The sequence below is a fragment of the Trachinotus anak genome, unplaced genomic scaffold, assembly GCF_046630095.1.
Source record: "Trachinotus anak isolate AG129_WGS33_773 ecotype Australia unplaced genomic scaffold, CSIRO_AGI_Tana_v1 ptg000009l, whole genome shotgun sequence".
NCBI classification, from domain to species: Eukaryota; Metazoa; Chordata; class Actinopteri; order Carangiformes; family Carangidae; genus Trachinotus; species Trachinotus anak.
This window is the reverse complement of record NW_027273860.1, coordinates 10,893,602-10,908,500: the sequence shown is the minus strand read 5'-3', so window position 1 is coordinate 10,908,500 and position 14,899 is coordinate 10,893,602. Positions and strand designations below refer to the sequence as shown.

Here is a 14,899-nt window from a genome sequence, read left to right as displayed (position 1 = left end):
AGTAAGATTTTCAAGATAAAATATAAAAACCTGTTTCTGCTATTTTAATTTGAAATAAAGGCTTCCTTTGGTTGCTGTGCTTCACCATCTTTTATCCCACAGATAGTGAAGGTCAAGGGTAGTCAACACAAAGTTTTTCTGACTGGAATTAGCCCCCAAAGTTCAAACTAATTTGAATAAAGAAGCTTTGTGTGCACACAGGCGACCCCGCTTCTTTAAATTGGTGATAATTATTTTTGATGGCGAGACCTTTGCTGTCCTTTGGATTTTCAGCTGCACAATAAAAGTAAAGAGAAAATCTCTTTGATTTCCAGTCTCCTGCTGTCTCTCTGTTTACACTGAAACATCTTTCTGTAAACTGAAACTGTGGCCTTTATTTAAATTGTTTTCAGGCAGTATGAATAATTGGATATTTCAGTCTCATACTTTTCTTGTTATTGGGGTTATGGCCATGGATGTAAGCGGGGCAAAAGAACAAAGCAGACATCCACCTTAAAAGCACTTGGCTCCAGCTTAAGGCTAGTGTGGGGAAGTATGGGGAAGACGTCCTTGCAGCACATCCTGGATCTTCCTCAGGACATCCTCCACTAATCAGTTTCCAAATTACATGAACTCCTTCCTCCTCATGTAGCGGTATGAGGTCCCTGTGGATTGCAGAGATCCCCATTCTGTCACACTGCTCCTGAAATCTTATACCTCAGCCTTGTTGAGATGGAGGAGCCCATATTCACCAGTGACCCTGAGAACATTGAAGGACATTGAAGGAAAACCTTTCTCATGCATGACTAGGCCCATAAAATTTCAAGAAAACCACTCTAATAGCCTCAAAATGACTTGACAACAGGATAAAGAGCAATGCCAGCAATGTAATTGTTGGGATTTTGCAGGTAACACACCCCAACCAATGTTATTACTGCAGCAGTCATACTAATTATCTTGGCAGACCTGCAGATTTTATATAACTGGGTAAGCCAGTCTATCCCACAATCCAAGATTACATATCATTGGATGTAATCTTGTATATATGACCCAGAGCACGATGAGATGTTAATAGATGATTGGGATTCAGATATAAAATACACTGAAATGCAACATATTTGGTGTAGTACACTGATTGCATACAAGGATTTTTTTTATTATATCAAGGACTTTTTTATATTATAATTATGCCTATTGTGGGATAATAATGGCCTTATAATGCTTTTAGATGACATCTTACTGGTTAATGGAAAGCAGGATGATGTCATTATTCGGGAGATACTAGTTCACCTGGGAGTTCACCATATCGGAGTTGCTATGACAGCAAGCATCTGCCCTGCTGATGCGCCTGTGAGTAAAATACTAGATCCCTTTCAGCTGCATTTCCTCTGATGAAGAGACGGTGACATACGAGTTGTATCTTGGGGTTCATTTACTCATCCAGACAGCACAGAAGAGAAAGATGAAACGGTTTCAGTCTGCCTAGCAACAGTAATGTACTTACAGTTTGATCACATGACTCTTGAGTGACAGAATGAGAGGGCATTCTGCGTCATGGCGACCAAATCATATGGACACTGTCCTCAAGCAGACATAAAGGGCATGTTTGCCCTTGTTATGATGAGGCAAGGATGACGGCATTCAGGCTAGATTTGCAGAGCTAGGTTTGTTTTACGTTTTGATAGCGTGATATAACTTTCTTAAAGCTTGATAGGATGCTACAGTAACGGGCACAGTCAGATTATTTAAAAATACTGTTGATTGTGTTCATTAATAACTTGAAAGTGTTTTGCAGAGAAATCGTGTGTGTGTGTGTGTGTGTGTGTGTGTGTGTGTGTGTGTGTGTGTGTGTGGTGTTGTTTGCTTCTGCAGTCTTGCATGAAACAAGGAAACTTACCCAGATACAATGAGGCATGGTTGAGTGGATGTTTGAATGTGAGAGTGTGTGTGTGTGTGTGTGTGTGTGTGTGTGTGTTTCAGAGACACTTAAAGATGGTGTTAACTTTACTCTGTTATTACCCAAGGTTATTATTATGTAAGGTTTATTTGGGCTACAGATGCAGCTTTTTTCTGTCTTCCCTTAATTACAGTTTTCCAGTAATGATTCTTCAGATGATTCCATGAAGTTCAGTTTGTGTGGGAGTGAGTGAGTGAGAGCCAAATTAAGTGACTGATTGTGTGTTAATTACAGCACCACAGTAATGAAGAGATCTGTCTTGTCTTGTATCCCTCCCCAGACCTCCCCAAGGCAGCGCTGAGGATCCTCAGCAACATGACCTTCCTGTTTGTCAGTCTGTCCTACACGGCAGAGTGTGCCATTGTCACCGCCTTCATCACCTTCATTCCCAAATTTATTGAGTCACAGTTTGGCATCCCTGCCTCCAACGCCAGCATATACACCGGTAAGTCTCTTGTTATTAGGCTTTTTTTTTTCTTTAAGCATGGTGCCATGACTGCATTATCATGGCCATCAAGACTCAGGTATGAAATGCTCCTGTCCTCCACAACGGTGTCAGACATATTTTGAGTTGTCACAGTCACATAAAATGGGGAAAGGCAACAACAATTTCGGAAGCTGGAACCAGCAACTGTTTGGCATTTATTGGTTGCAAAGCAACTAATTGATTCATCAACTGTTTTTTTCATCAAATGTGGTAAGAAAATTGCAACAATCCATTAAGGTAAAAGTTAGTTGGGGACAGAGAGAATTAGCCCGTCTTTCCCTCTAAGCTCTGCCATGACTTTCCATCCTCAAGGAAAAAATGTTAGACATGTGATATGATTTAAAATCAGCCAAACTAGAAGGATAAATTGTGTGTTTAGTTGCCTTTTTATGGCTTAATTGAAGTGTCCCAATAAAAGGTCTGAGAAGTCGATCAATTTGGCAAGACTGTCCTCAGCAAAGAGTTCATTAGAATCTATTACCATAATCAGCATTCAGCATTTAAAATATATTATTATTGTTGTGAGAATTAAATTCAAAGCCTGTAAAGTATTGTAAAATAAAGTGTAATAGTTGTAGAAAAATGAGAACAATGCAATGAAATTTGGTTTATTTTAAAGTATTTATTATTTTCTTTATGTTCATTCAGTGTGGCCCGATCCTTGACAGAAAGATAAATTACACACCAGCATGTACTACTAATATGCACCATTAGTCTGTACCAGTTTAAGCTCACATTTGTTCTCACCTTTCCACGTGCCCACAGTGATTCATGGCTGGGGGGCAGCGCTGTGAGTCACAGAGTCTTGCAGACTTTGATTCAGTGATAAGCTTCCATTACATCTCCTGAGTGTTAACACACAAGTCTCTGTTGACTGCAGGAGACACAATCATCATGATGTGGTCACACGCAAACAGAGGAGGACACACACTTCCCTTTGCTCTGCCTTTAATTTGTGCACCACATTTGTAGGGTGTTCAAAGAACCAGTCTAATCCTTTAGTCATGTCTGAGCCAGTGGTGCTAATACAAAACTAATCTGGTATCAGGATTATTACAGCAAGGAATGATTGAAAACTCAATTGTGGCTTTGAAAGCAAAAATGTGTGTGTGTGTGTGTGTGTGTGTGTGTGTGTGTGTGTGTGTGTGTGTGTGTGTGTGTCCGTGTCCAAGTATTAGCTAACGTATGGTTGTTTCTAGACACACATACATAAACACACCCCCACATACACAATACCATTGCCTCATCTCATCTGTCTGTTGCCAGGATACAAGGGTAAGGGCATATGGGTGGTGCGGTTGCCATGGTTACTCAAACGATGCCAAGCTGCTGGCATGTGATGATGGTTGGAGAAGAGGAGAGGGCACTCCTGTTGATGAGAGCACAGTGTTTCCAGATGGACTGCACAAATGTGACATTTCCCTGATGATTATGAGGGTGTTTTTTAAATGAATGACCGGATGATGAAACAAGTGCTTTTGCATGTGTAAAGTAAAGATTTCTTTTCCAGATAAATGGTCTTCTGATATTGTCTCACCAATGGGTTGGTGTTTGATAGGGTTTGGGTTTGATGCCTTTTTTCTATTATCTAATTAATTTAGGTTTAGCTTTCAGTAATTCTATAACATCTTCCTTTTCCAATGGAAATTAGATATTTGCTAGTTAGCTAAATAACTACTTACAATAAATGTAATGCACTTTCCTCTTTGCTAATTAGAAAAAGAAAGAAGCCAGTGAAGTTAGCATTTTAGCATCTCTCAGCTCATTGTTTTAGTTTTTCAGTTTTAACTTCTTCTTGACAAAGCAGCATTTTTCAGTGGAACCACACTCCCTGCCCAGCACCAAACGACAATTTAGCTACCAGCTACTGAGCATAGTTGAGCGTTTTTAGCAGTTAAAGAGCCACAAAATTCCTCAGGAGTTGGTGGAAAGCAAAACAAAGCTAAAAGAAGGATGATAATGGGCTTACATTCTTACATTCATCCACAGAACGTTGCTCTGTATCTTCTGGATGTGTCAATAATTATATGTTAACAAGTTTGTTTATGCGGCTCCAAGTGGCCAAAAAAAATCTATACTATATGTAGCTTTTGAAAGAAGAAATAACATATCTTCCTCTTCCAAAGAAAAATTATTTAAATTTATAAGCAATGAAAACATTGTATCTCTATTCAGCAGACTCTGTGGTTTTGCTGCTAGAGCCTTGGGTGCTCTGTTGGTGGTTTATAACAGCTTCTGGTTGCTTATGCTAGCTAATGTTAGAAGACTTTGGTAAAACATCTGTATAGCAGCATAGCATATAGTTGCTGTTGTTCTATTACATTAGCTTAGCATTTTAGCTAAATGCTGATTAGTATGAGCATTTATCATCATCTCACTTCTGTTGTTCATAGCCACTGTGGCCACTGCTCAGCAAAAGTGACATAGTCTTGCTTTAACAAATTGTGTATTTTATCAACTAAATAATTCATAATGGGAACAGCTAACAGACCACAGCTCGTAATTGCTAATAGACTGACTCTTGATGTTGATTTAGTTCATGAAAGACTATACAGTTTAACCATATTAGAGTGTGAAAAGTTCTGAACTACACAGGAAGTGATGCATTTTCTCTTTCTCGTGAACAGTGCTTTGCTAGCAATAAATAGAACAACTGGGTATCTAGACTAGCAGCGATAGCCACAACGGGCTGACAAGGCCAAAGAAAGGTATAAAAAAGAAAATCATAGAAGTCATAGAAGCACAGAATCGACACACAGCCAGCCAACTATAAAGCACCAAAGGTGTCAAAATGAAATAAATAGAAGTTTCACAAATTGCCTTGTTGAGTCTGTATCATGCCTTGTTAGAGAGCTGCCACTGCTACATGCTCATTAGATGTTGCTACAGAAATAGCACTGTAACATATCACACGCCCTCCTCAGCTGCAGAGTCCCCCAAACTGCTGCTGTTACTGCTCTCTGCCTGTTTCTCTGACTTTTTTTTTTTTCTTTTTTCTTTTTTAACTTTGGTGGCTCTCCTTATCTCAGCCATTGTTCCTTTCTTTTTTCTCTAATTTTTTTGTTTTTTGCCCCTCTGTCTCTGCTACACAAGCTGCAGTTGACAATCATAAGCCGCATAAGTTTGACGTGATAGTCATTCGCTGGGATCTCTATGATACATTAACGCTGACGTGGACACGCTCACACTTATCAGATCACCATGAAAGAAAACATTACATTAATGCCAGCATAGCTATTAATCCAGATAAAATGTGCAAATCATTTGTGTAGCAGTTAACACAACATAATAGTGTGTGTATGTGTGCGTCTTATGTCACAGTGGTGTGATTTCTGGGTTGGCTGTGTATGTCTTTAATCCTGCAGACAGCACATGGTTTTAGTACAGAAACATGCACTTACAGGATAATATGCTACAACTATGTGATGGCTTGCTCTCACTGAGCATGTTCAAAGGGACATTCTCTATCTCTGTCTCTTGCCCTCTCTCTGACTTTCTCTTGATCTGTGTTACACGCAGAGAGGGAGAAGCCAGATGACATTTCTGTATACTTGGATCACTCCTCTGTTGATCCTCTCTGTCTTTGACAACCCTCCACCCCCACTGACTGACCCCATCTTGCTTGTTTCGCGGCTGTAAGTGCTTGTGGCCGGGCTCGGGGGCTGCCATGTGCAGCATCCCTGGGCCTTAACTCCTGCACAATGACACTTACCACCCGGTCCATCCTGCCAGCAGCCAGCTTTGCCTTTCTTCATGCTGTCAATTAGACTGGCTCTAGTGGACTGAGAAACACGTGCTCTGCACTGCTACAGCCTGAAATGATTCACTGGTAGCCCCCAGCATAGCCTGGTCACACTGATACAGCCTATTCTGGTTCTTTATTTCTTGCTTGAATGTGTTTATTCTTTGTTTAATGGGGGAAGTCACACTGGTTGTGGCTTTTTTCAAGCATCCATGTCCAACAAGACACCACACAGTCTTTCATATGATGTAGACATATGTTATCCCTGTTACAATGCTGAGGGAAATACTGCAGACCAGATGGTTATTGCACTTCAGTCATGCTTTACAGTAATTAATTCAGTGTTAACATTCTTTTAGCTGCTCTATTTCTGTGCTGCTTGCAGAACTTCTGCAAGTTTTTTGCTCGAACTCACCCACTCTTCTTTTCTCTGATCTCTCTCACAGGTGTAATTATTGTCCCCAGCGCTGGGGTGGGCATCGTGTTGGGGGGCTACATCATCAAGAAGCTGAAGCTCGGTGCCAGAGAGTCGGCCAAGCTGGCCATGATCTGCAGCGGGGTGTCTCTGCTCTGCTTTTCCACACTCTTCATCGTGGGCTGTGAGAGCATCAATCTGGGAGGCATCAACATCCCCTACACCACTGGGTAAGAACAAAAGACACAAAGAGACAAGGTGAAAAACTAACAATACTCTAACAGGGACACAGTCATCTTTATAAGGTCCTTTTACATGACTACAGTATGAATCATGTAATGTATGAGATATTTGGGAGCCTTTTATACATTTGTTTCAAAAGTGCTTATTTAAAAAAAAAAAAGACCTCATACTGCTTTTGAAGTTGTATCTGAAACACATAGACACACACAGTGGAGGGGGGTGGGTCTAGGATGCTGTCACCACTCCCATCATCCTCATGTGTTGTTGCTGTTGTTCTGGAGTGCGAATGATTAATTAGCAGCACTGGCATCTGCTCTCCGGTGGCTCCGGTGAATCACTCTGCCACCTCTATTTCTGAAGCTGCCGCTCGACACCACATCAGCAGCCAGGCTGCGGAGTTAACGAACGGTCATCCCATGTGTCAGCCCTGCGGACAGAAATATGGAGCGGACGTCTGTTGGCACACACGGTTACGAACACACTCATACAGACAGACACATGGAGGCACCATGCACTGAGTGACCTTGGGTGATGCAAAAGACCCTGCGAACTGACGACAAACACATTATACATTGACTGTAAGAATATCTCCTCTCTTCTCTATTGTGCCCTGAGAACTGACCAAGATTCAGATTTCTTTTTTTTTTTTTCAAAATTTCAATGAAACTTTCAAAAGTTGAATCTACAAAGGCATGACCATGAGTATTTAATTTATAAAAAATACTTTGATGGTGACCTTGTAGCTTATGCAGGCTGTATGGGCTAAACATCCGCATCATCTCAGAAGCTCACTAAACACTCAAGGGTGAATCTGCTAAACCTCTGTGAAGTTTACTTTTCACATAAGAAAGTTAATCAAAGCGATTATTTGCCAAACAGTCAGTGTGCCCTTTAAAGTCCCATTGCTGACCTGTTAATAACTGTAGTCTTTGTTAAAGCCGGTGTTTATAGAGGGGTCAACAAGACCGTGTGAGCCTGTGGGGATCCTCATTAGGAACAGCGCTGGTCACTAGTCGCTGCTAGCAGCCACATGAGGAATGTTTAGCCCAAGCCCACCCTTTGTGTCACTTGTCTGTACTCTCACCGTAGTCTAGACACGGCTCTCCCCTGCTGACAGGCTGGAGACAATCTTACGAATAGAAAGGCATGACAGACACCAAACCCTGTCAGTGTCATGATTATTTCAAGTTGCGTAATATTCTTGAATCAAAAAGCAGATATTAATTAAAAGCTGCTGTGTAGTCATCTCACAACACATTTTAGTTTCCTCTATTACAAAAAAAGAAGATGTTTGTGCTTAATAGACCTGAGCAACTCATAGATTTTTTTTCCACTGTCTGCAGTGCTAAACCGCATTAAGCCTCTCACTCTCTTGGCTCTGTGTTTTCATGCAGCGCAGCCTGCACATAGTGAAACAACATCTGGAGGGTTCAGCGAGGGCCAAGGTTTAGTCTGGAAAAGGACATGTGCAATCAGTGCAGTGAGCCTGCAGTGAACCCCAGCAAGGAAGCATGCAAATACACACAGTCTCTCCCACACACACACACACACACACACACACACACACACACACACAGTGTTTGGAATGTAACACTGTTATGTCAGGGCAAGCCCAAATGTGCTTCCCCTGTGACGACCAATATAACAAGGAGTATGAGTATTGCTTTACGGTCCTTTGAAAAATGATGCGCTGATTTAAGAGGTAGCAGAAAGAATCATTTTCTCTGTTTGGCTGTTTTTTCTTATTTTATCATACTGATTTCTTTGAAAACAATTATATAATGCAAATAATCACCTAAAAACACATTATTGAATGAGAAAAATTGGGAGAGGAAGATCCCAAGTATGGTGTGTGTGTCAGTGTCACCCCGGACGGTTGTGTTGTGTTGTGGGGGCCTGTCCCCGGCTGTTCCGCAGGGCTCGGGGCGAAGCTTCCCAGAGAAAACCCAGGGCTCGCCTCACTGCTCCTGGTGTAGGCAAAGCCAGAGTTGTGTTTTGCCTAGAGCCAGTGTTCCCACACTGCCTGTCGAGCCACTGGAGGTGTCACTTCCTCACCCCCCCCCCCATCTTTGTCCTTCTATCATCACACATAACACAAACTGGTGGAGGGGCTAGATTAAAGCTAATTAAAAGGCTTATGTGCGATAGGTTAATAATGAGACACAAAGACTATAGTAAACAGTGCAGAGAAGATTGGCAGCCTCCTTTAGTTTTCACACTTCATTTCGCTTCAAATGAAACAATCTACTTCACTGTTAAATTGCTTTTGGTTTTATGGGGAATTTAGTCTAAAATGCAACACATAGTGACATAAATTTGTTTTCAGTTTTACTGGAATGAAATGTGCTGCGTCCCCAGCATGGCCACACTTGAAAAAGATAGATATATTAATGTTTAGAAAATTAATCAATGCTGAATGGCCAAGTCCCCTACCTCTGGCCCTTGTGGATATAACATCGCTGTGAATATACATCTCCAAAGTGTAAATTAAATAGAAATAAAAACCTATTGGATGGTATTAAATGTATTGATAATGCATTAAATATCATCCAATAGATTTTGAAAGGCTATGAAAAACAAGAGTTACAAAGAAGCATGTATTCTCTACTAAAATGAAAGTGGGTGGTACAGTAGCTTCCTTTAACAACAGAGTCTATGTGAATGTCATGAATCTAGGGTTAAATTCAGCTTTGTTGTAGTGGAGTCTGGTTAATGGGTGATTGGTGCTTCTTGTCCATACAGGCCGACCCTGACGATGACCCACAGGAACCTGACGGGCAGTTGCAACGTGAACTGTGGCTGCAGAATCCACGAGTACGCTCCGGTCTGCGGCTCTGACGGCATCACCTATTTTAACCCCTGTCTGGCTGGATGCAGCACCGTGGGCAACGACAGCACTGGGGTGGGTACACGCATGCGTGCCTTCATCTACTTCCTCCACTCACAGCTCCTTTTGTTTTCCTGTCACAGAAGTAACTGCACAAACAAAGCCATTTATACATCGCATACAATAATAAATGACTGATGGAAATTATTTTGGAGAACTCTGCTGAAGGACGCACAAATCATTAAGGAAACACAAAGACCCGTCCTCTGTACATTCTCCTCCCATAGCTCTGAAAGTACAGGAAGTGTCAGACTCCACAACAATGTTGGACAGGAAATTACAACAACACAACAACAAAAGAAAATGTGTAGATTCTTTGTCCAGATCACTGATTGCACCACATCGCTGGTGCCACCCAGTCTGCGTGTGCACGTGTGTGTGTGTGTCTGAATTTACATTTGACTTTCAATGTAGCTACAGAATCAGTAGTCTTTTAATGGAATTAGCCTCAGAGTCGTTTGAGAGAGTGGACAGTAGGACTCACTTGTGTTGTTTTCGACTACAGATAAGGAACTACACTGACTGTGGCTGCGTGCAGAGCAGACAAGTCATCACTCCGTCCTCTGGCGGCCAGGTCAACCAGCTCCAGCTGGTCATTGTTAAAACCTACCTGAACGAGAACGGTTACGCTGTGTCGGGGAAATGCGACCGCACCTGCAACACGCTCATCCCATTCCTCATCTTCCTCTTCATTGTCACTCTCATCACTGCCTGTGCCCAGCCCTCTGCCATCATCGTCACGCTCAGGTAAGGGACCACTCTTGGCAAAGACAAGTTTTCATTGTCCTCGCCATCTCTCTTCCTTTAGGTTGGTCTGTTTTTTGTCTGTCTGTGGGTGCAAAGTCTTTTTCTCACATCTTTTTGGCTGCAAACTTGTATCATTACATACTGTGTTTCTCTTTCTTCAGGTCTGTTGATGAGCAAGAGAGGCCTTTTGCTCTTGGGATGCAGTTTGTCTTGCTCCGAACTCTAGGTAAGTTCCTGTTACACTAACATTAGAATCACCCTCTGTGTGTTTTGATATTTTTTATATTTTTCAGGATAAAATTCCTATAATCCCTGGTTCGTTGAATCTACTTTGGTCACTGTCAGAAAACACAAAGGGTTGAATTTGTCAATAATAGGATCAAGGATTTGGCAAAATGTGCAGCCAGTCACATCTTTCATCTGATTTTTTTATTGTTTATTTCTAGCTGGTGTGTAATCCACTTCTATCTGTTTTCTGCTGCGTTCTTTCGCTCTCTCTCTCTCTCTCTCTCTCTCTATCGCTCGCCATTGCTAACAATTTAGAGAGAGCAGGAATGCAGCATTGTTGCGGGTCTCAGTGAAACTTCTGTGTAGATAAGTGCAGAAAAGCGCTCGGGGTCAGTAAGCACTGCCCTAACATGCCTCTCATCTGCTTGGTATGGCTGTGTGAACACAAAGCTGTCACACCACCTGTCAGAAACATTGTAGGATTTATGTATAGGGGGCAGGAGGGAGTCTGTATTTGTGTCATGTATTTAACAATGACATCACAAAATCAGAAATCTGCAGTTATCCATTATATACACCTACAGCACGCAGTCTGACGCAGTCCCTGCAATACTTTGAACATCTCTGAAGTACATGATGTCATTAGGTCTGTTTATGTGGATACTGATAAAGAGGTGCTGATTGAGGCTGTAGTTGAGAGTAGTTTTGTTTTGGATTCATTATTTTGTAAGATATTTCTAATATTTTGTTCATTGCCATTGACATCAGGGAATCAGACCTGCTGGTCTGCTGAAACGAAATGGTGCCACCAAGTGGTGGTGCCGCAGTATATTCAATCTATGTTCAAGTTCTGTGTCTCAGTTCTTCACTACATACTAAATGTACTATATAGTTTACTCTTTTGCACTTTACTTCTAAGTCAATATGTGCACTGGGGGATGTCAGACAAACTGAACATAACCCATAAACTTCACAAATGAAAGCAAAATGTTTTCCCAAAGATACAAATACAATTTTCTTGTTTTCCAATATTCCACCATTTGCTTTGTGTATTGCACTGTGCAGTTAACATTCAAAAATCAAGCATTTTCTTGTTCTTAAAGCTCCTCAAAACCTGGTTTCAGATCAAGTATTTTTCTCTAACATTAAATATTAATGACTAAACAAGCAACACACAAAGTTAAAGTTGGGGAAAAAACATTCATAGTTAACAAAAACTCAGCTGATGTGCTTCATCAGGACTATGTGGGTGTTGGTTGATAGTATTTGAGTGACAGTGCTGGCAGCCTAAGCAAACAGCCCCACACATGTTTCTAAACCCTGATGTATCTATGGAAATACATGACATCATCTTTTTCCAACCCAGCCTCACCCAATTCAAAACCCAGACACAGAACCTCCTGTAAAATCTATTAAAATTTGAATTTTAAAATTTGACAGCAAATATTGTGTAAATGTGAAACCCCATCGCTGAAAATAAAAAGTAGATTGAGAAAATAGATTTTCAGGGTTTGACGTTTTCCCGTCTGATCACACATCTACTGTTGAATAAAGTCTGGAACTGGGACACAGAGAAAGACTTGTTCACCAGATTTAAGTTTTTCGTCACCCTTTCTCTCTCCCTCTCCAGCCTACATCCCCACGCCCATCTACTTCGGTGCTGTGATCGACACCACCTGCATGCTGTGGCAGCAGGACTGCGGCGTGCATGGCTCCTGCTGGGAGTACGACGTCACCTCCTTCCGCTTCGTCTACTTCGGCCTGGCGGCCAGCCTCAAGTTCGTCGGCTTCGTCTTCATCTTCCTCACCTGGTACTCGATCAAGCACAAGGAGGAGCGGGACGAGCGCTGGCGCCAGCACCTGCCTCCGCTGGGCACCGTCAGTGAGCTCATCTGCCACGCCGGGGGCCAGAAGAGCCACGCCCGCACCCGATCCTGCCCCGTGTTCATCCCTCCTCGGCCCGACCCGCCGGCCGCCCTGCTGCTCAACCGCGGCCACAGCAGCCTCAGTTGCCCCGGCAACGCCCTCAAAGCAATAACCCCGCCTATCCTTTTGCCACACCACCACAGAGGCTCCGCCCATGTCTGAGAGCACGCCAAGCCTCCTCACGAGGGTTCATTGTGACACGTGCCTTCCTGTTTGTGTCCCTGCGCCACACAGTGTCTGCTCCACACCAATCAGACACCAGGCGGGGCTCCAGTGCTGCTGTGGGACTGACAGGCAGAGACGCAGGTATACGCCCACCATACGTAAAGGGCTGCTCATTGTTGTTAATGATAACAGGAAACTGACAGATGTACTTTTACTCCGAGCATATCATCAGCTGCAGCCACACACAGCATCCACACAGAACGTCACGCCTCCACTTCAAGGATCGGATAATGTAAAGACATCACATGGTGCTACTGTTAAAGGGCAGGGCATTATAATATCTGTACAGACAGATGAGTCATGATCAACACGGCGTCTAAAGCACAACTGACAAACCTGTACTATGCAAGATCCTCTGTACAGCTCCTCCCTTCTCAGTACTGTACAGCTCCCCACATATTCTACATTTGTCCCTCTTTCTTCTTCTCTGCTTAATTCACACTTCCCCCCATGTTGTTGGCTCATTCAGGATCCCATCCTTCCTTACAGTCTGAGCTGTGAACATATCAGCCCTCTCTCTTGTAATTGAGCCATTCCTGGTCTGTCTGGTTAACATGTTATTTGCATCTTAGGAAGTGACGAAAGTAGTTTTTTTTTTTCTTTTTTCTTTTTAAATCCTCTCACCTATACTTGTTTTCTCATCCTTTTTTGTAACAGTGCCTCTAAGGCTGTCTGGGCCAGTCCAGTATACAAAGCTAGCTACCAGGGTGATGCTAGCTACCGAAAAGCCAGTCACTGTCCTCTTAGTTGAGTGACAATATTCTGCTTTATTGCCCTCAGCTTTTGTGTTTGGGAACGGTGTTCACTGATTTCGAGTCATTGCACTGGGTGGTCAAAGTTTTTCACCTCGGCAAAGTAACCATGTAGCTTAAAGCCGACAAGCACCAACGGTACAGTGCATAATGACTTTTATGACAAGTCTCGTCAGTGAGCAAGAAATCTATATTCCATTACACATGATACAACTTTATTATTACGATCTGTAATAATTAACCAAAAGACAAACAGAAGAAAGTAACAAGAACGGTGTCTCATCTCTGACCATGTGCTGAAGCTACTGTATGTCCTAAACATGTGAAAATACAAGAAACTGAAAAGGCAAAACTGCTGTTTTCTCAACAAATTTGACCCCCATTTAAATGCAGCTTTTTCAAGATAAGCTAATTTGTAGCTCATCTATTGCAACAATCGACAACACATAAAAGAATGCATCATTTTGGCTTTTGTGTTGTAATGGCTTCTCCGTTCTAATGGTCATCAGATGTACATAGTAGTTATCTAGTAGTCTAGGCTTTAAAAAAAAAAAAAAAAAAAGTGGTGCAGCAAGCATGTAAAACAAGGAACCCCCTTTTATCAGTGAGGGTAATCTGACGTTGATAATTCAGTTCCTGGGTGTTTGGGGCCCTCTAGAGGACAGAGAGATGATTGTGCGGAAGCCAGTGAATGTTGCTGTTGGTCAGACCTACTGTGCTATGAAATCCTTGGTTAAAAGGTTAATTATTAAACTTAATCACTGCACTGAATTAAGCACTCCAGTATCCCAAAGATAAACCCGAGCAAAAGATGATCCGCTTTCTTTGACATGAACTCTGCACACCATGTGACCAAATCGGATTTTGGCTGCAAGTTTGATGGTGATGTGGCACGGATCAGATTTATGGGTCTGAGCAGAGGCATGTTGAAACTGCTTGCATGAGCCAAAACTGTTAGATGATGTTTTAATAGAATTTACATTTACCTTGGATGTTATATCTAAAGCATCTTCTGGATTTGCTTTCCTCTCTATGGGAGAGGCAGAGCTAGTAAAGAAATGAAAAAGGTGGTAATAATTGCCTTTTACTGTGGTAAAAAAAAAAACAAATTAGATATATCATGTGCAAATGAAAAGAAAAATCTGTGGCACATGTTTTAAAAAAAAAACTATTTTTAGGGAGTATTTTTTTTTCTTTGTGAGGGAGGATATAAGATAAGTCTAATAAAGTTATTGTAGTTTATATTGTAATCAGTATGAATTCATTTTAGTTGTTAAAAGTTTGCAAAGAAACGGCGAATCCAATGCAGAT

General features: G+C 41.9%; 1 protein-coding gene across 1 annotated transcript in view; it reads left to right on the top strand.

The window, feature by feature from the left end:
- Positions 1-13,940, top strand: part of slco5a1 (solute carrier organic anion transporter family member 5A1) — a 36,725-nt gene extending 22,785 nt beyond the window's left edge. The window contains exons 5-10 of the mRNA XM_071485282.1: positions 2,217-2,381; positions 6,612-6,810; positions 9,566-9,725; positions 10,216-10,457; positions 10,619-10,683; positions 12,316-13,940. Of these exons, the coding sequence (XP_071341383.1) occupies positions 2,217-2,381; positions 6,612-6,810; positions 9,566-9,725; positions 10,216-10,457; positions 10,619-10,683; positions 12,316-12,773 (1,289 nt within the window). The 3' untranslated portion in view covers positions 12,774-13,940. The remainder of the gene's footprint in view (positions 1-2,216; positions 2,382-6,611; positions 6,811-9,565; positions 9,726-10,215; positions 10,458-10,618; positions 10,684-12,315) is intronic.
- The last annotated feature ends 959 nt before the right edge of the window (positions 13,941-14,899 follow it).